Here is a 19,792-nt window from a genome sequence, read left to right on the forward strand (position 1 = left end):
CCACTCAAGGCCTCAGTTTCCCCCTTTGTAAAATGGGACTGCAGGGAGAGCTGGAGGACAAAATGACCGCCTCTGATCCAGCCCAGCTACTTTCTTGGTATGCGGCATCTGAAACCATGATCTCCAGGTTTCCTGTAGAGGAGCGGGGGTTCCCACTGGAAGCGAGGGTTAGGAGCGGGATGGGGATGCAAAGACCGAGCTCTGCCCTTAACCCAGCCGGGAGGTCTTCCCCTCTCTGAACCTCAGTTTCTTCCTGCCGAAAATGGGCATCCCAGACGCCCCCAACTCGTAGGCAGGAAGATCGGTCCAAAGTGCCCCGCAAAGCCGCGGGCCAGGTGGCGACCCGGGCTGTGCTGGCTTCCAAGCCTGCGAGCCAGCCCGCGACCACGTGGGGCAGTGGCGGCGGCGCGGGCGGAACCCTGGCTCCGCGGCTCGCGGCCTGCCCGGGCCTCTGCAGCTGGGGCGCCGGCGGAAGTGGGGGCGCCAGTAGCCGCGGACCTCGGTGAGTACAAGGTGGTGGGGGGTCGCCAGCAGGTTCTCTCTCCCCGGCCCCAGCTCTGGACGCCCACCCCAGTGCAACGCCCTCAGTGACGGAAAGAGGCAGGACCGTGCCTGCAGCACCGGCTGGAGGGACGTTCTGGTCCCCAGACGCCACTATCAGGGACTGTTTGGTCCCGATCGCCGGCAGCGGGAATGCCCCACGCGGGTGGGGTGAGAAGGGAGAAGGAGAAAAACTTCCCCTCCGGAAAATAATAAATGGCCACGATAACAGCAGCATCGGTGGCAGTCATCCCGCTTTACCTGGAGCGGAATCGCTCGCTCAGTCTGAGCCTAGAGGTGGGAGGAAGGTCCAGTCCGAAATCCCAGGGCGTTGTGTGGAGTGGACGCCTGGGGGCCGGGAGGACCTACTTAGTATAAGAAAAGGAGAGCAATGGGTGGTCAGGGCGGAATTGAAAGGAAACTGACCGGCCCCAGGGGAGAAGCGGAGGGGAGAGATTCTGTGCTTGGGGTTCTGACCCTCTCGGGTGGCCCCATTTAGCTAATTTGCATCAAGATTCAGCAGCCGATGATGTGTGTATGTGTGTGTGTGTCTGTGGACACGTCAGCACCTTGATTAATTAATCAGGTCTGGCGGCTTCTCTGTTGACAACTCAGCTGGTTCCCCACCCTGGCAATTGTGAAGAGTTGGCCAAATGTTTGTTCACTGAGCTGATCTCTTCTCTGGAGCACCGAGGCCCCCAGGAGGGAGGTCTGTGAAACCCCAGCCCCTGCCATTGACCTAAGTGTTGGGCTCTTGAATCTAACAGACTAGTTTTTCAAGTCGTGGGGGATGGGCTTGGGCATTTTTCCCTGAAACCTTCGGAAATCCTTGCCTTGGAGACTGAAAGGATAAAGGCCTCTGGGGCCAGGTCACCAGGGAGAATGGATAACGCCTGCCTCTGCCCTCCTGGGCACACCCTGTGTGACCTTTCTTAAACCAGTTTCTTATCAGGTCACACCTTGGCTCCACAGTCTGTCTTTCTGCATGGGGCATGGGTGAGGGCCTGAGTTTGCTCCCTCTTCCTCCACCCTCCAGCTTGCACCAAGGAACTTCACTGGCCACTTCACAAAAATGGGGATTGCATCAATATGACCAAATCTCCCTTGTTTTTTTGTTTTTTTGTTTTTTTTTTTGAGACGGAGTCTCGCTCTGTCGCCCAGGCTGGAGTGCAGTGGTGCGATCTCGGCTCACTGCAAGCTCCGCCCCCTGGGTTCACACCATTCTCCTGCCTCAGCTTCCCAAGTAGCTGGGAATACAAGTGCCCACCACCACGACCGGCTAATTTTTTTTTGTATATTTAGTAGAGACGGGGGTTCACTGTGTTAGTCTTGATCTCCTGACCTCGTGATCCTCCTGCCTCGGCCTCCCAAAGTGCTGGGATTACAGGCTTGAGCCACCGTGCCCAGCCTTGTTTTTTTTTTTTTTTTTTTTTCCTGATGGAGAAAACAAGGCCCTATACTGGCCCTCCTTTAATTTCATTTTATCCAGGGATTTCATTTATCCAGAATTCTTTGGCCACTGTAATCCTATCTAAGTCATTCAGTAAGTACTCACCCTAGAGACTAGGGTGTTTCTCTTGAAACTCAAGTGTTAATCTAGGCTCAGGAAAGACCCTGGGGGCTGGTGAGGGCTGACTAAATTGGAGTGACAGTGGTCAGAGAAAATAAAAAATGCAAGTAGGGCGAGGTGGCGTGGGCCTGTAATCCCAGCTTCTCGGAAGGCTGAGGTGGGAGGATATCTTGAGTCCAGGAGTTCGAGATTAGCGTCGGCAATATAGTGAGACCTCACCTCAAAGTAAGTAAGTAAATGTGCTTTTTAAAAAATTAGAAAATGCAAGGCCGGGCACGGTGGCTCATGCCTGTAATCCCAGCACTTTGGGAGGCTGACAAACGGATCAGGAGTTTGAGACCAGCCTGGCCAACACAGCCAAACCCCGTCTCTACTAAAAATACAAAATTAGCCAGGTGTGGTAGTGCGCACCTGTAGTCCTGGTTACGTGGGAGGCTGAGGCAGGAGAATTGCTTGAACCTCGGAGGCGGAGGTTGCAGTGAGTCGAGATCATGCCACTGCACTCCAGCCTGGGCGACAAGAGCAAGACTCCGTCTTAAGAAAAAATAAATAAATAAAAATAAAATGCAAATATCCGTTAATTCCATTCACGTGTTCTTCCCTGTCAGGAAAAAAAAAAAAAAAAAAACCCTTGGAGTCTTCCTTGGCTGCTCTTTCCCTCAAATTATATATCCCTTATCCTGTCCATCACCGAAGGCTCTTGACCTTTCTTTTGTTTGTTTTTGTTGTTTTGAGATGGAGTCTCACTCTGTCATCCATGCTGGAGTGCAATGGCATGATCTCCGCTCACTTCAACTTCTCTGCCTCCTGGGTTCAAGCGATTCTTCTGCCTCAGCCTCCTGAGTAGCTGGGACTACAGGCATGCGCCACCACGCCCAGCTAACTTTTGTATTTTTAGTAGAGAGAGGTTTCACCATGTTGACCAGGCTGGTCTCATCCTGACCTCAGGCAATCCACCCACCTCAGCCTCCAAAAGTGCTGGGATTACAGGCGTGACCCACTGCGCCCAGCCTCGACCTTTCAAACATAGCCTAATCTGACCACTTCTCCCCATTCCCACTGTCCCCAGCCCGTACTAGACACCATCTTCTTCCACCTGGGCCACTGCAGTGACCTCCTCATTGCGCTCCTAGTGTCTCCCTTCAATCTCCTTGTTTATTGTCCATGCAGCAGGCAGAGGATCCTGAGGACCCTAAGCCAGATCCTGTCCGTCCTTCACTCAGAACTGTTCAGCGGCTTCAGTCTCAGAGTAGAGACCCAAATTGTCATCACAGCCCACAAGACGCTCTCTCTGTCCCTGCCCCCACCTCTTCCACACTGGCCTTGCTACGCCCCAAAGCCACCCTTTCCATGATCTTTGCATTTTGCTCTTCCCTCTGACTGGAATCTCCACATGGCTCCATTCCTAATTTCATTCAGGTCTATGCTCAAATGTAATCTTATCATAGGGATCTTTCCTGGGTTCCCTTGAAACTACCCTCTGTCCCCCAGGCTGGGTCAGGTGTCTCCTCTGGACTCCTTCATTCCAGCCCTGCTCACTCTGGGTCATCACTGCCTGAGGACAGGTCTGTGTCCCCTATTGGACTGTGAGCCCACAAGGGCGGAACTGGGCTGTCTCAGTCCTAGATGTGTTTCCAGGACTGCCCAACATGGGTCATGCACAGAGCAGGCACTCAGATAATGTGCTGATAATGCTGGATAATGTGGATGAATGAATTTTTTTTTTTTTTTTTTTTTTTTTTTTTTTTTTTGAGACAGGGTCTCACACTCTCTCACCCAGGCTGGAGTGCAGTGGCACAGTTATGGCTCACTGCAGCCTCCACCTACCAGGCTCAAGCAATCCCCTCACCTCAGTCCCACCTTAGTAGGTGGGACTCCAGTAGCACACCACCCATGCCCAGCTAATTTTTTTTTTTTTTTTTTTTTTGAGACGGAGTCTTGCTCTGTCCCCCAGGCTGGAGTGCAGTGGCGCGATCTCGGCTCACTGCAAGCTCCGCCTCCCGGGGTTCACGCCATTCTCCTGCCTCAGCCTCCCGAGTAGCTGGGACTACAGGCGCCCGCCAACACGCCCGGCTAATTTTTTGTATTTTCAGTAGAGACGGGGTTTCACCCTGTTAGCCAGGATGGTCTCGATCTCCTGACCTCGTGATCCGCCCGCCTCGGCCTCCCAAAGTGCTGGGATTACAGGCTTGAGCCACCGCGTCCGGCCTTTTCTTTTTTTTTTTTTTTTAGAGATGGGGTTTTGCTGTATTGCCCAGGCTGGTCTTGAACTCCTGCGCTAAAGCAATTCTCCAGCCTCCGTCTCCCAAGGTGCTGGGATTATAGTTGTGGGCCACCGCACCTGACTAGAAAACTTTTCTTTGGTGCATAAAAATGATATAAAATTCAAATTTCAGTGTCCCAGTAAGTAAGGTTTTGTTGGAGAACAGCCATGTTCGTTTCCATATTGTCTATGGGTGCTATTGTGCTACTGTGGCAGAGTTGAGTGGTGACAGTAAAATACTTTACAGAGAAGGTTCGCAGACCTCTGCTACATATTTTGCCAAGAAGAAAAATAAAGTTAAAATTAAAAAAATTTTGCCCGCTGGGCGCGGTAGCTCACGCCTGTAATCCCGGCACTTTGGGAGGCCAAGATGTCACCTGAGACAAGGAGCTGTAGATCAGCCTGGCCAACATGGTGAAACCCCGTCTCTACTAAAATACAAAAATTATCCAGGCGTGGTGGTGGGCACCTGTAATCCCAGCTACTCGGGAGGCTGAGGCAGGAGAATCGCTTGAACCCGGGAGGCAGAGGTTGCAATGAGCCAAGATTGCGCCACTGCACTCCAGCCTGGGGGATAGAGTGAGATTCCATCCCCAAAAAAATTTTGCCAAGGAGGATTCTATTTGGGCCACCTATGGGCATGTGAGATCAGTAAGATTTGGCAGCTAATCATGCAGAGTGGGTGATGAGGTTTAGATGCCTCACAGGGAGAGCTCTTTTTAACATTTTCTTTTCGAATTCTTCTTTTTTTTGTTTGTTTGAGACAGGGTCTCACTCTTCCCAGGCTGGAGTGCAGTGGTGCAATCACATCTCACTGCAGCCTCAGCCTCTTCGGGCTCCCTAGATCCTCCTACCTCAGCCTCCTGAGTAGCTGGGACTACAGGAGCGCACCCTTTGCCCGGCTAATTTTTCTATTTTTCTAGAGACGGGATTTTGCTATGTTGCCCAGGCTGGTCTCAAATTCCTGGGCTCAAGTGATCCACCTGCCTTAGCCTCCCACAGTGCTGGAATTACAGGTGTGAGCCACCTCATGCCCAGCTGCTTCTTGCTTTCTGAAATTAAAATTTAGTGGCCAGGCGTGGTGGCTTAGACCTGTAATCCCAGTACTTTGGGAGGCTGAGGCAAGAGGATCACTTGAGCCCAGGTTGGAGACCAGCCTGGGCAATATAGTGTGACTTCATCTCTATAAAATAAAGTAAAATTAATTAATTAAAAATTTTCTCTCTTTCTTTCTTTCTTTCTTTTCTTCTCTTTCTTTCTTTCTTTCTTTTGAGACAGAGTCTCGCTCTGTTGTCCAGGCTGGAGTGCAGTGGCATGACCTCAGCTCACTGCAGCCTCTGGCTCACAGGTTCAAACGATTCTTATGCCTCAGCCTCTTGAGTAGTTGGGATTACAGGCGTGTGCCACCATGCCTGGCTAATTTTTGGGGTGTTTGTTTTTGAGATGGAGTCCCAGTCTGCCACCCAGACTGGAGTGCAGTTGCGCAACATGTCAGCTCACTGCAACCTCTGCCTCCTTGGTTCAAGAGAGTCTCCTGCCTCAGCCTCCTGAGTAGGCGGGATTACAGGAGCCCACCACCATGCCCGGCCCAGCTAATTTTATTTATTTATTTATTTTTTGAGACAGAGTTTCACTCTTGTTGCCTAGGCTGGCGTTCAATGGCGCAATCTCAGCTCACCGCAATCTCCACCTCCCGAGTTCAAGTGATTCTCCTGCTTCAGCCTCCCGAGTAGCTGGGATTACAGGCATGCACCACCACTAATTACAGGAATGCACCATCAGGCTAATTTTGTATTTTTAGTAGAGACGGAGTTTCTCCATGTTGGTCAGGCTGGTCTCGAACTCCCGACCTCAGGTGATCCGCCCACCTCCGCCTCCCAAAGTGCTGGAATTACAGGCGTGAGCCACAGTGCCCGGCCAACACCCGGCTAATTTTTGTATTTTTTAGTAGAGACGGGGTTTCACTGTGTTGACCAGGCTGGTCTCGAACTCCTGACCTCAGGTGATCCGCCTGCCTTGGCCTCCCAAAGTGCTGGGTTTACAGGCGGGAGCCACTGTGCCCAGCCTATGTTCATGTCTTCTATAGCCATCTTTATTCCTTCCTCCCTCTTTGTGACCTGTTTGTCTGCATCAGTGTTTCATTTAGGGGCTATCAGGAGACGTTTGGCAATTCATGGAGACTTTAAAAAAAACTGTATTGAGATGCAATTCACATTCACCAATTCACTGTTCACCAGTGGTGACATTTTTGGCTGTCACAACTTGAAGAGGGGATGCTACTGGCATCTATTAATAGGAGGCAGAGGCTAGGATGCTGCTCAAACCCTACACCTATGCGTTGGACAGCCCCCATAACACAGCAGATAATTATCCAGTCCCAAATGTCAACAGTGTCCAGACTGAGTAGCCCTGGTTCACATCCTTGGTCTATCTGCAGGGTCCTGTCTTGCAAGGAGCTCACAGTTCAGGTGCAGAGACAGGAAGAGCCTAATAAGAAAAAGGACAAGTTAGTCCAGGTGCAGTGGCTCACGCCTGTAATCCCACCACTTTGGGAGGCTGAGGTGGTGGGGGGGATCACCTGAGGTCAGGAGTTTGAGACCAGCCTGACCAACATGGTGAAACCCCGTCTCTACTAAAAATACAAAAAGTAGCTGGGCATGGTGGTGTGTGTCTGTAGTCCCAGCTTCTCGGAAGACTGAGGCACAAGAATCTCTTGAACCTGGGAGGCGGAGGTTGCAGTGAGCCGAGGTGGCACCACTGCACTACAGCCTGGGCTACAGAGTGAGACTCTGTCTCCAAAAAAAAAGAAAAAAAAGAAACAGGACAATTTCAATTACCTCCCTTCTGTGCCTGGCCCCAGGGTCTTGGGTACCCAACATTTGTCACTCAGCTCAATTAGTCCTCACTAGGCTTTAGAGAGAGGACCAAGCCACAGGGAGTGGTGCAGCTGCTGAAACCTAGGTCCTCCTCTCTCAGGTCTGCACCCACAAGGCAGGCATTTCCCTATATACATTCAACATCATAGCATAGCGCTTCATATGTCCCAGACATGTGCCAAACATCGTAGGTTAGTTAGGTCATTTAGTCCCCATGCCCGCCCTGTGAGTTAGGGCTCTGTTTTACAGATGGGGAAACAGAGGCACAGACTAGTCAAGCCATTTACCCCAGGTCACACAGCAATACTAACAATAAGAGCAGTTCACTATTATGGAGAACCTAGTATGTGCCAGGCCCTGTCTGGCAGGAGCCTGTTGAATCCTGATAACAGCATAGGCAGCAATTCGGGCTATTTTTGCATACAATGGAAGAGAAAACTGTCTTACTGAGGTCACACAGCTAAACCGGCCTGGGATCTCCACTCTTCATTCATTTTGTTTTTTGTTTGTTTGTTTGCTTGTTTTTTTCGAGATGAGTCTTGCTCTGTCGCCCAGGCTGGAGTGCAGTGGCGAGATCTCCGCTCACTGCAACCACTGCCTCCCGGGTTCAAGCGATTCTCCTGCCTCAACCTCCTGAGTAGCTGGGATTACAGGCACGTGCCACCATGCCCAGCTAATTTTTGTATTCTTAGTAGAGACGGGGTTTCACCATGTTGATCAGGCTGGTCTTGAACTCTTGATCTTGTGATCCACCTGCTTTGGCCTCCCAAAGTGCTGGGATTACAGGCGTGAGCCACCGCGCCCAGCCAATGTTTGTTTGTTTTTGAGACAGAGTGTTGCTCTGTTGCCCAGGCTGGAGTACAGCAGCACAATCTCTGCTCACTGCAACCTCTGCCTCCCGGGTTCAAGTGATTCTGATGCCTCAGGCTCCCCAAGTAGCTGGGATTACAGGCACGTGCCACCACGTCTGGCTAATTTTTGTATTTTGGTAGAGACAGGGTTTTACTATGTTGGCCAGGCTGCTCTCGAACTCCTGACCTCTAGTGATCCTCCAGCCTCAGCCCCTAAAGTGCTGGGATTGCAGGCATGAGCTACCAAGCCCAGCCCATTCATGAATTCTCATTGGTCTCTATGGCAGGCAGTTTTCTGGGGGCTGGAGATCCAGCAGTGGGAAAAGCAAGGTGGCCACCTTGAAGCTCACGGAGGGAAAGGAGATACAGGCAGATACAGGGAACCGAAAGTGCAAGGGCCCAAGAAGGGACTGCCAGGCATCGAGCCTGAGGATCAGCGAGGAGGCCTGTGAGGCTGGGGTGGGGAGAGCAAGCCTGGTACCCCACGAGGGTGCCGGCAGGATCCAGAGCTAAGACAAGCCACAAGAGGGCTCCGAGCAGAGGAGGGATGTGATCTGACTCAGGCATTAACAGGGTATTGGGGTGCAGACGGGGGCGCGGGGTGAAGGTGGAAGCCAGGGACGCAGTGAGGAGTTGACTACAGTACTCCAGGTAGGAAGTGTCTGTGGCTGCAGCAGGATGCTGGCAGTGGAGGAGGTGAGAAGTGTTAGGTTGTGAATAAATAAGTGTGTGTGTGTGTGTGTGTGTGTGCGCATATATATATATATATATATATTTTTTTTTTTTTTTGAGACACAGTCTTGCTCTGTTGCCCAGGCTGGAGTACAGTGGCACAATCTTGGCTCACTGCAACCTCTGCCTCCCAAGTTCAAGTGATTCTCCTGCCTCGGCCTCCTGAGTAGCTGGGATTATAGGTGCCCGCCACCATGCTTGGCTAATTTTTGTATTTTTCGTAGTGACGGGGTTTCACCATGATGGCCAGGCTGGTCTCAAACTCCTGACCTCAAGTGATCTGCCCACCTTGGCCTCCCAAAGTGCTGGGATTACAGGTGTGAGCCACTGCTCCCAGCCTTCTACGGTTTTTTTCTCAGCCTTTCTTTGTCTTTTATGACTTTAATATTTTTGAAGAGCCCAGGTTAGTTGTGCTGTTTTTGTTTTTGTTTTTTCTAAGACAAAGTCTCACTCTTGCCCAGGCTGGAGTGCAGTGGTGCGATCATAGCTCACTGCAGCTTCAACCTTCCAGGGCTCCAGTGATTCTCTTACCTCAGTCTTCTGAGTAGCTGGGACTTACATGAGTACATTGTCATGCCTGGCTAATGTTTTTTATTTTTAGTAGAGACGAGGTCTTACCATGTTGCCCAGGCTGCTCTTGAACTCCTGAAAGCAAGCAATCCTCTCGCCTTGGCCTTCTGAGGTGCTGGGATTATAGGCGTGAGCCGCCATGTCTGTCCCTGTTGTCCTTGTTTGGCCCAGAGGCTGGAAGATCCCTTGAGGCCAGGAGTTCAAGACCAGCCAGCCTCGGCAACATAGGGAGACCCTGTCTCCTTAAAATTTAAAAAAAAGAAAAAAAGGAATAGCACAGAAGTGGTGCCCTGCCTTCTCAGTGTCCCATTCCTGGAGATGTTGGCTTTGATCACTAAGTTAAGGGGGTGCATACCACGTTCCTCCAATATAAATTTGTGTTTGCCCTTTACAGTGAATGAATATCTTATGAGTCTGTTAAGACTATGTAGATACCTAATACTTCATCAAACTCCCATCCACACTTTTCTTTTTTTCTTTTTTTGACACAGAGTCTCCTCTGTTGCCCAGGCTGGAGTGCTGTGGCGCGATCTCCGCTCACTGCAGCCTCCGCCTTTTGGGTTCAAATGATTCTCCTGCCTTAACCTCTCGAGTAGCTGGGACTACAGGCGCGTGACACCACACCTGGCTAATTTTTGTATTTTTGGTAGAGGCAGGGTTTCGCCATGTTGGCCAGGCTGGTCTTGAATTCCTGACCTCAAGTGATTCGCCCACCTTGGCCTCCCGAAGTGCTGGGATTACAGGTGTGAGCCACCGCACCCAGCCCTATCCACACATTTTTGCATCTATTCCTTTTATATTTATTTACTTGTCAGTCTACAGTAAGGATTATATTTTCCTTCTCTTCCTTATTTATTCATTTATTTATTATCAGTATGGATTCTGGATTTCTGTTTTATCCAGTGGGTTATAATCTGTAATTATCATTATTGTATTGTTCAAATAATTGCAGATTTGGCCACTGGGAGCCCTTTCAAGCTAGCTCGTGTGTGAGTGGGAATCTATCTAGAAGATAGAATTTCCTGATGGATTGGATGGGTTGTGTGTGAGAGAAAGCTGGGGTTTATTCTTTTTTTTAGAGACAGTGTCTCACTCTGTCACCAAGCTGGAGTGCAGTTGCACGATTACAGCTCACTGCAGCCTCCATCTCCTGGGCTCAACTAATCCTTCTCCCTCAGCCTCCTGAGTAGCCCAGCTAATGTAAAACATATATATTTTTGTAGAAATGGGGTCTTGCTATATTGCCCAGGCTGGTCTCAAACTCCCGGCTTCAAAGTGATCCTCCTGACTTGGCCTCCCAAAGTGCTGGGATTACAGGCATGAGCCACCATGCCTGGCCGGGTTCATCTTTTGGCAAATATTTATTGCCTGTAAGTTGAGATAAAGCCATTATAAAAGCAGACAAAGGTCCTTGCCTTCATGGGGCTCATGTTTTTGTGCATGTGACACTTTGTTTCTGATCCAAGCCACTGGGGGACGATGGCACAGATTTTAGGAGGGTGGATCGGTTTGGGACAGGTGAAGTGGAGCTGCCTGGTAGACCAGCCTCTGCTTCCACTCCTCCCTCCTCCATTAGCCCCATGCTTACCATGTAATGACTTCCTGCTCTTTTTCTTCACTCAACAGCCAAGACAATGCAAACTCCAGTGACCATTCCCGTGCCTGTGCTCCGGCTGCCCCGGGGCCCTGATGGCTTCAGCCGTGGCTTTGCCCCGGATGGACGCAGAGCCCCCTTGAGGCCAGAGATTCCTGAAATCCAGGAGTGTCCCATAGCTCAAGAATCCCTGGAATCCCAGGAGCAGCGGGCCCGAGCCGCCCTTCGGGAGCGTTACCTCCGCAGCCTGCTGGCCATGGTGGGTCATCAGGTGAGCTTCACGTTGCACGAGGGTGTGCGTGTGGCCGCCCACTTTGGAGCCACCGACCTGGATGTGGCCAACTTCTACGTGTCACAGCTGCAGACTCCCATAGGTGTGCAAGCAGAGGCGCTGCTCCGATGTAGTGACATTATTTCATATACCTTCAAGCCATAAAGATACTGTGTTCACTTTTCTGCTTGAGGCTAAGCCACTGTATCCCAGGCCTCCCAATGTTCCCAAGCCAGGAACTCTGGGCCCCATGGAGTTAGGAGCTCCCTTGGAATTTTGAGCCAAGCTTTAAGCAAGTCTGGACTCCTGAGACCTCCTGGGTCTAGTCAGTAAAATTCTGCAACTCTAGGAATTCTAAGATCCCATTGGAAGGAATGCTCTACCTCACAGAACTCTGAACCCTACAGAAATATGGGCCTGCTGCCATTTCCTGAAGACCGGGGCATCGGAGTGGGGTGATAAAGGAGACAACCTGCACAGGCGGAAGTTATTAAAGAGACTGCAAAGTTCAGCCACCCTGAAGATACTCCCCAGTGCTCCCCTCCTGCTAAAGAACCAGTTACCCCAGGAAAATTCGACTCCTGTTTTTCTTTAATTAAGTATACCGACGGGGATGGAGTCATCTTTAGGGGCTAGTAGGGTGGTTATCCAAGGGCTGAATCCAGTGGAGCTGGGCCAAGTAGGACAGGAGTCCAGATAAAGGTGTAGCGGCTGCACGGCCGCAAGTCTGGAAAGGCTGGAGTGACCGGAATGCCGGGATTGGGAGATTAGGATTTGATTTTATTTTGGGGCGGGCGGTGGCTCGTGCTGGGTCACGTGGTCGTGCCCAAGCGCTCCTCCTGTTGCCCCACCTGTGGTTGCTGCGGACTGCACACGACAGCAGATTCGCTGTCCCCTCGTTGGAGGCGAATGGTCGGACCCCGAGTGGTGGCGCCCCCTGATAAAAGGCCGAGGATTCGCGATCAGGGTGCATTCACCCCCTCCTCTTTTCTCTCCAGCCTTGTAGCGTGGCCGTTCACAACACGCGCTTCACTAAGCCCCCTGTCACTAGTAACCTTTCAGCGCATTGTTTAAAAAGAAAGCAGTTTCTGTCCCCTTCTGTAGTTCCTTTAAGTTCAGGATGTAAGCGAACCCTTCCATTAAGTAAAGATGAGTGTCGTTTCTTCTCAGTCGCGAAAGTGCGGCGGCCGATGATGAACCGCGCCAGCAGCAGCCTCAGCGGCCATCAGTCCGTTCTCAACGCCGGCTCCGCAGAGGCCCGGACCTAGCTCTCGAGTTGCCTTGGCGACGACGCGGCTCGCTCCGCCCCAGTTCCCTTTTATGGTTTCAGCCCCGCCTCCTTTAGTTTGCCGGGTGAGCTTCGGAAGCGTGGCGAAAGTGCGGCGGCGAATGTCAAGCGTTGGGTCTGAGCCTAGGGGTGTGGCTTGAGCTCGTGCTGGTTCTTTCTTGCCTCGGTGACCCACAAGCGTTGTCACCCAGGATTTAGGTTGGCAGATTCGTCTCTCGCCTTTGGAATTTCTACCTTCTCCTAGGTTTTGTTTTTTAAAATCAGGCCTATGATACCGCTCATGGGCTCATATTTATTTTAGCATTGTAATTTAAGTTGTATTTTATGCAACTCTACCCCGATACAGAGAGCTGTTGATGTAACTGCAGCGAGCAAATGGAAGACTAGAGACTAGCGAAGGGGCCGAGGCTTCGTCTCCAGAGGATCCCTCTCTGTCAGCATCCATCAACTGCACTCATATACTGAATGCAGCTCCTATCCGCCTTTCTTTTCGACTTCTTCATGCCGTTACCACTCTTCATCAGTTAGTCTAGCCTCAATGTTTTCATTTCTTTCTTTTTTGGGGGGGGGGGGGGGACGGAGTCTTGATCTGTCGCCCAGACTGGAGTGCAGTGGCACGATCTCGGCTCACTGCAAGCTCCGCCTCCCAGGTTCACGCCATTCTCCTGCCTCAGGCTGCCGAGTAGCTGGGACTACAGGCGCCCGCCACCACGCCCGGCTAATTTTTTGTATTTTTAGTAGAGAAGGGGTTTCACCGTGTTAGCCAGGATGATCTCAATCTCCTAACCTCATGATCTGCACGTGTAAGCCTCCCAAAGTGATGGGATTACAGGCGTGAGCCACCGCGCCCGGCCCATTTCTTTCCTTTCACTGAGACGGGGTCTCGCTATGTCTACCAGGTCGGAGTGCAGGGGCGCGATCATAGCTCAGTGCAGCCTCAACCTACCAGGCTCAAGTGATCTTCCCACCTCCCAGGTAGCTGGAACTACAGGCTCCCGTAACCAGACCCTGCTAATTTTAAAATTTTTTGTAGAGACGGGGCCTTGCTATGTTGCCCAGGCTGGTCTCGAACTCCTGGACTCAAGCGATCTTCCTGCCTCAGCCTTCCAAAGCGCTGGGATTATAGGCGTGAGCCACCGCCCCCCTCCAGGTGTTCTCAGTTCTATGCACTCCATTCCCTGGGCTCTTGACGAATGTGCGGGAGCTGAATATTCGTTATCTGGACTCCGGCGGGGAGGCGTGGGCTCAGCTTCGCGCTTGCGCGCTGCTATTAGAGACGGCGTCTACCTCGCCCCGCCCCTCATAGTCTGCAGTTCCGGCTCTGCAGATTCGCTGCTCACGTTTCTTTTTTCCGTGGCCCTTCCTGCCCTTTGTTTCTCTCTTCATGTCACCCGCGGGGCAACTCTACCTGCAAGTCGCTGAAATCGATTTTCTGCTCCTTGTAGTAAGCGGCGGGCTCGCCAGCCTCGAGCGAAAGTGTGACTACGAACGGGCAGGCGCGCGCGGGGCTCGGCGGAGGCGCGCTTGGGCTCCCGGCGGCGACGACTACGACCACTAGGAGAGCGGACGGAGGCGGCGCCTGAAGCGGCGGCGGAGCCCATGCCCCGGGACGGCGGGCGGGCCCGGAGAGACAAATCCGGGGCCCGGGGCATGTCCCCGGGGCCCCCGTGAGGAGGCGGCGGCGGCTATGGAGATCCCGCCGCAGGAGGCGCCGCCCGTGCCGGGCGCGGACGGCGACGCTGAAGAGGCCCCCGCTGAGGCCGGGTCTCCCAGCCCCGCATCGCCCCCCGCCGATGGGCGCCTCAAGGCTGCAGCCAAGCGCGTCACATTCCCTTCCGACGAGGATATCGTGTCTGGAGCAGTGGAGCCCAAAGACCCCTGGAGACATGGTAGCTACCGCGGGTGAAGCGGGGGCGGGCTCGAGGGGGACCCGGGAGTCGGGAGGGATCGGTGCAGGGCCCGGCTCGAGGTGGCGTTCAATAGATTGCACCTAATGGTGAATAAAGGGACAGTCGTCAGTTTAGAACCGGAGTCTGTTAGAGAGGGGGTGGCTTTGGAGTTGGGAAGGTGAAAAGTATCTGGTTTCTGCCGCACCCCACCCACCCGAGACAAAGGTGGTGATCGTTTTAGGGTTTAAAACGATGAGCAATTAAAGTTTGGTGGTTTGTCAGATGTAGAGTGTGGCAGCCTTTGCGTTCGTAGTTCCACCAGAGAAGAAGAGAAGGAGCAGTCGGGAGGAGGAGCGGGTCAACACTGGCCGTGAAAGGGCAGTTGAAAGAGTTTGATGGGTCTATGGGGGTAAAAAGAGGTTAAGTTGCTGGTCTGCAAGCTTCGGGGCAAGGAGTGGTCGTGTTGGCCACTTTCTTGGCTGGAAAGAGGGAGAATATAAACTTGGACTGTAGCTATAGAGGACTTGGTAAAAAGGAGTCAAGGTAAGGTCCCAGAAGAGGAGCAGAGGTGGTGGTGAATTTGTGGTTGGGTGAGGGAGTCAGAGGCAGTGTGGTTTTTATGTTTTCTTTTTTATTGAGACAAGGTCTCACTACATTGCCCCGGCTGGTCTCGAACTTCTGAGTTCAAGCTGTCCTCCCTCTTTGGCCTCCCAGAGTGTTGGGATTACAGGCGTGAGCCACCGCCCGCGGCTGCAATGTGGTATTAAAAAGAAAAGCCAACGTCTACCGCCGCCTCCTCCTCCAAAAAAAAGAGAAGCAGAGGGAAGGTTGTCAGTCATTCAGGAGCAGAGGATGTTTGGGACATGTCTACGGAAGGGTCCTCTTGTTCCTTCCTGAGAAAGAATTGGGGGATGGCCGGGTGCATTGGCTCATGCGTGTAATCCCAGCACTTTGGGAGGCCGAGGTGGGTGGATCACCTGAGGTCAGGAGTTTAAAACCAGCCTGGCCAACATGGGGAAACCCCGTCTCTACTAAAAATACAAAAATTGGCCGGGCGTGGTGGTGCACGCCTGTAATCCCATCTACTCAAGAGGCTGAGGCAGGGAGAATCGCTTGAACCCGGGAGGTGGAGGTGCAGTGAGCTAAGATCACGACATTGTACTCCAGCCTGGGTGCCAAGAGCAAAACTCCAGCTCAAAGAAAAAAAAAAAAAAAGAATTGGGGGATGTTATCAAGTCAGGAATTGGAGTTGCTGGCCAGTAGCAGGTGAGAGAACTGAAGAAGTTTGGCGACTTGAAGTGTTGGGAGAGAGGGCCAGCCCACTGGAGAGGGTCAGGTCAGTGTTGGAGCTGAAAGGAGTGTGTTGGAGCCATAGGGCTGGGAAGGTGGAAAGTCGCTTGGGACATGCAGGGCAGTGTTGAGTCCATTTTGTGCTGGAGAAGTCTCAGTCCTCCTGGGGTGGAGCACATGAAATGAGGGATCAGACTGGCCGTGGTTCTGTAGAAGCTGATCTGCCAGCCCTGGGCAAGGGGAGAAACTGTTGCCCGTCTGTGGACACTGGAGGAATTTGTGGCTTTGATGTGAGGGTGGGAAACATGGTAACTGGAAACTGAACACACAAGGAAGTCCATCATGAATGACAGTTTGGCTACTTATTATTATTTTTTAGATGGAGTCTCCCTCTGTCGCCAAGGCCAATTATCCTGCCTCAGCCTCCTGAGTATCTGGGATTACAGGCACCTGTCATCACACCTGGCTAAAAATGTATTTTTAGTAGAGTTGGAGTTTCACCATGTTGGCCAGGCTGGTCTCGAACTCCTGACCTCAGGTGATCTGCCCACTTAAGCCTTCCAAAGTGCTGGGATTACCGGCATGAGCCACGGTGCCTGGCTGGCTAGTTATTCTTAAAGAGGCAGTGGTTAAATTAAGACTTTTGGGCCAGATGCCATGGTTCATGCCTGTAACCCCAGCATTTTGTCAGGCCAAGGTGGGCAGATCACCTGAGCCCAGGAGTTCAAGACCAGCTTGGGCAACAAGGTGAAAACGTGTCTCTACAAATATACGAAAATTAGCCAGGTGTGGTGATGCACACCTGTAGTCCCAGCTACTCAGGAGGCTGAAGTGGGAGGATCATTTGAGCCCAGGAAGTCGATAGTGCAGTGAACTGTGATTGCACCACTGAATTCCAGCTTGGGTAACAGAGACCCTGTCTTAAAAAAAAAAAAAAAAAAAAAAGACTTTCGGCACTGGGAGCCAGCCAAGTCCTTGGGCTCTAGGCCCCAGGGATAGGTGGTTAGTTTGGGACCGGGGCACAGTCAGAATGCCCCCTGGCTATTGCATGGTATCTAGTCCAGAGCAGGAAGGGGAAAGACCTGGAGAGGCAGAGCGGGGTGTCTCAAGAGCGGAGGCTCCAGGTCAGATCCTTCGAGACCTCGGGCTGGTTACCTAACTCCTGAGCCTCAGTCTTCCCGTCTGTGAAGTAGGTGGCAATACTCTTGCCACGGAATTTAGAAGAGGACTGGATGAAGTCACATATGGAAAGGAATCTGCTAGGGTGAGTGTTCTTGATGGCAGTCATTGTTATTAAGACAGTGTTGGTCATCTTGGGCTGGTGTGGAGGAGTTCATGCATGGGGTGGGGCCTGGATGTGGCTGCTTCAGAGGCTTCCAGGAGAGGGGAGAGATGGCAGTCAATGCGTGGGCCTGGAGTGAGGTGCGAGGGGGAAGATGGTCAGTTTGTGGGCTGAAGGGTCAGGAGTGAGGGCAGCAAGAGAGTCTGGCACAGACTGGGCGTTGAGGGGTAAAGTTTCTGATGCGCAGATTCTCAGAACAGGTGTGGCTTTCATTCAGTGAGCCACTTTTCCTCCCCAAGCCTCTGTTTCTTTCTATGTAAATGGAGGTGCTAATTTTTACCATAGGGTAGTTGTGAAGATGAAGTAAGATAGTCCTCATAAATTTCTGCCACATAAATAGCAGCTGTCCTCCAGGCAGATTTGTTTTTTGTTTGTTTGTTTGTTTGTTTGTTTTCACGTGCAGTCTTAAAGAGGCAGTGAAAGAATTGGAGAAATAGAAGGCTGTCTGTCAAGAAAAGAGGGGCAGTTGGAGCCTGGCTGGGAGGAGTTTAGAGGAGGGGTGCGGGTTGGTCTGTCCTGGGTAAGGGGTAGAGTGGGTAACACTCTCCAGGCTGGGGGAGTCTCTCATTCCAGTGGTTGAGAGAGGGGCAGTAAGGCCTGGTTGGGACTCACACTCCAGAGGAGTCCGTGCGTCTGAGCTGCAGAGGTGATGACATGGACTGGACTGGAAGAATTGGTCCATCCTGGTTGGGAGGAGGGCTTGAGGAGTTGGCTTGGCAGTGAGGAGTTGGATGATCTTGGGCCTGGGCAGGGGAGGGGTCATTGGTGAAGTTGGTGAGTTTGGACAAAGGGATTTGCAGGACAGAAAACCCAAGCGCCTGGGAACAGCAAGGAGCAGGGGATAGGCTCCGTGCTGGGGAGGACAGTAGAGTGGTTCGCTGGCCATGGGGCTGTGGGAGGTGGAGCGTTCGCCAGGGTGAAGAGGAATCGTGGTACAGAAAGTGGGTCTAAGGGGAGGCCCAAGTGAGAGGCCCAGAGGGTCTGGGGCTGGGGGACTGCAGGGAGGGGTTGCTTGGTCTTGGAACAGAGGTGGGAGATTTGTTGGCATCAATCTCATAAGCTGTGGGGAGGGACGGGGGTGTCATTTGAGCTGTGGACCTAGTGGAAGGGTGGTGTGACCCCAAGGCCAAGGGGTGACAGAAGAGCTGACGGGTCTGAATGGGGGAGACTCAGTTACCCGGAAGCTGTTGTGCCGTGCTAGAGATGGGCGCTGCCTAGGCCAGGGTGTCCAGGAGCGCCCCTGGGTGAGGAGAAAGCAGCACTGGGGGTGCCCCAGTGCAGGGGTCTCCTTCAGCAGAGCCTCGGCCCTGGGGCTAGAGTGGTGGCCCAGCCGGGTGGGAGCTGTGGGAGGTGTCTCCCTGAGGGTGAGCACTCCCTCAGGCCCTGCAGGGGCCCAGGGTTTGGGGATTCCTGGAGATGAGGTGATCTGGAGGAGGGGCATTGTGAGGGAGCGTCTCGAGCCTGCGCAGGCTCATGCTTTCCGGATTCCCATCTCCCGCAGTGGGGTTCCGCCTGCTGGGGCTACTGTTTCGTCATTACAGGAGTGGCCATCTGATGTTCTGTTGCGTGCTCGTTTTCTTGGTGGTGGTCTCTCCCCTGCGCTGGAATGGGAGAGCAGAGGCCAAGTCCATCCTCTTCTCCGCTTTCCTCAAGGACACTCCGTTGTTGAATGAGCGCCTGTGGGCCTGAGGCCTGGTGGTGTCTGAGAGCCACCTAGCAGAGTGACATGTAGCTGAATGTCAGGGGCCCGAGCAGCCTGGCATGGGGATGCCAGCGGGGCAGCAGTGTGCTCTGTGGCCTCTGGCAAGCACGGGTTCTTGCAGAGCATTGTGTTTCCTCACCTGTAAAACAGGGCCAGTGATCCCTGCCCTGCAGACCACCAGGATGTCAGAGGATAGGGTGAGCCTGCTGGGGGCAGGTGTCCTCAGCAAGCCACAGCCAGGTGTGTGTAGATGGGCAGGGAAGCTCGGGGAGGAGGCAGGCTGGGAATCGTGAGCGAAAGAGGCCGCTGCAGCACTGCCAGGCTGGGCGCGTGGGTGCCCATGGGGAGCAGGGCTAGCCGGCTGCACTGCACCCCATCATGTTGTGGCAGACCCTTCAGCTCTTCTGAAGGCCAAGGCCAGACTTACACAGGGAACCCATCAGGCCAAACTGCAGGAATGACCTGCGGCTCGGCTGGTCTCCTCAGTCCCAGCTGAACTCTGGGGTTGGAAAGATAGGCGTGTGAGAGGGACTTGTGATGAGAGCACATGACACCAGCCACAGTCCGGGAGACTTGTCTCCCCTCCTCCAGTCCTGCCGGTGACTCACTCCCTGCTCCCTGACCATCAGTCCTCCAGTGTGTGTGCATTGGGGGTTTGCCCACTAGGAAGCTACTTGCATGAAGTCAAGGTGTCTGCAGGGCAGGGTGAGGGGGCCCAAGCATGCTGCCGTCTCTGGCCACCTGAGCTTTGGAGGGCGGCGGGAGCGGTGGGGGCAGAGTGTTCTTAAACGTGGATCCTAGGGCTTGGAAATGCCATACTGTTGGCTATTGAAACCCGTGCTGCAGATTTAGTCCTAAAAGCAGGCTGGACAGGTAGACATGCATCTGACAGTGGTGGAAAGAGGCCCTAAGTTAGAGAATCGGCTTGCTTTAGCATTCGTGGTGGAGCTGCTGGGGAGTAGGGAACAGGGTCGAGGGGGGTGCTTTGATGCATCTGCTCAGATTTCCATCTGG

At 52.8% G+C, this 19,792-nt stretch overlaps 2 protein-coding genes and 1 long non-coding RNA gene across 3 annotated transcripts in view; 2 read left to right on the forward strand and 1 right to left on the reverse strand.

Moving 5' to 3' along the window:
• Positions 1-346: 346 nt before the first annotated feature.
• GEMIN7 (gem nuclear organelle associated protein 7) lies at positions 347-11,840 on the forward strand. The gene is made up of 2 exons (XM_012496853.2): positions 347-502; positions 11,029-11,840. Exon 2 carries the CDS (start codon positions 11,037-11,039, stop codon positions 11,430-11,432), a length of 396 nt encoding a protein of 131 aa, XP_012352307.1. The 5' UTR covers positions 347-502; positions 11,029-11,036; the 3' UTR covers positions 11,433-11,840.
• On the reverse strand, positions 6,550-11,313 carry LOC105737786. Its single transcript, XR_001113472.2, has 2 exons — positions 10,991-11,313; positions 6,550-6,860 (listed from the first exon to the last, which is right to left on the reverse strand). It is a non-coding gene; the product is annotated as an uncharacterized LOC105737786 (long non-coding RNA).
• A 2,042-nt stretch (positions 11,841-13,882) lies between the features above and the next one.
• Positions 13,883-19,792, forward strand: part of PPP1R37 (protein phosphatase 1 regulatory subunit 37) — a 55,849-nt gene continuing 49,939 nt past the window's right edge. Inside the window, exon 1 of the mRNA XM_030795808.1 lies at positions 13,883-14,444. Coding sequence (XP_030651668.1) covers positions 14,243-14,444 — 202 coding nt within the window. The 5' untranslated portion in view covers positions 13,883-14,242. The remainder of the gene's footprint in view (positions 14,445-19,792) is intronic.

Source organism: Nomascus leucogenys, chromosome 17 (assembly GCF_006542625.1).
Source record: "Nomascus leucogenys isolate Asia chromosome 17, Asia_NLE_v1, whole genome shotgun sequence".
NCBI classification, from domain to species: Eukaryota; Metazoa; Chordata; class Mammalia; order Primates; family Hylobatidae; genus Nomascus; species Nomascus leucogenys.

Excerpts from the sequence above, each read along its gene's own strand:
- GEMIN7 (XM_012496853.2), top strand. The coding sequence starts at position 11,037 with ATGCAAACTCCAGTGACCATTCCCGTGCCTGTGCTCCGGCTGCCCCGG.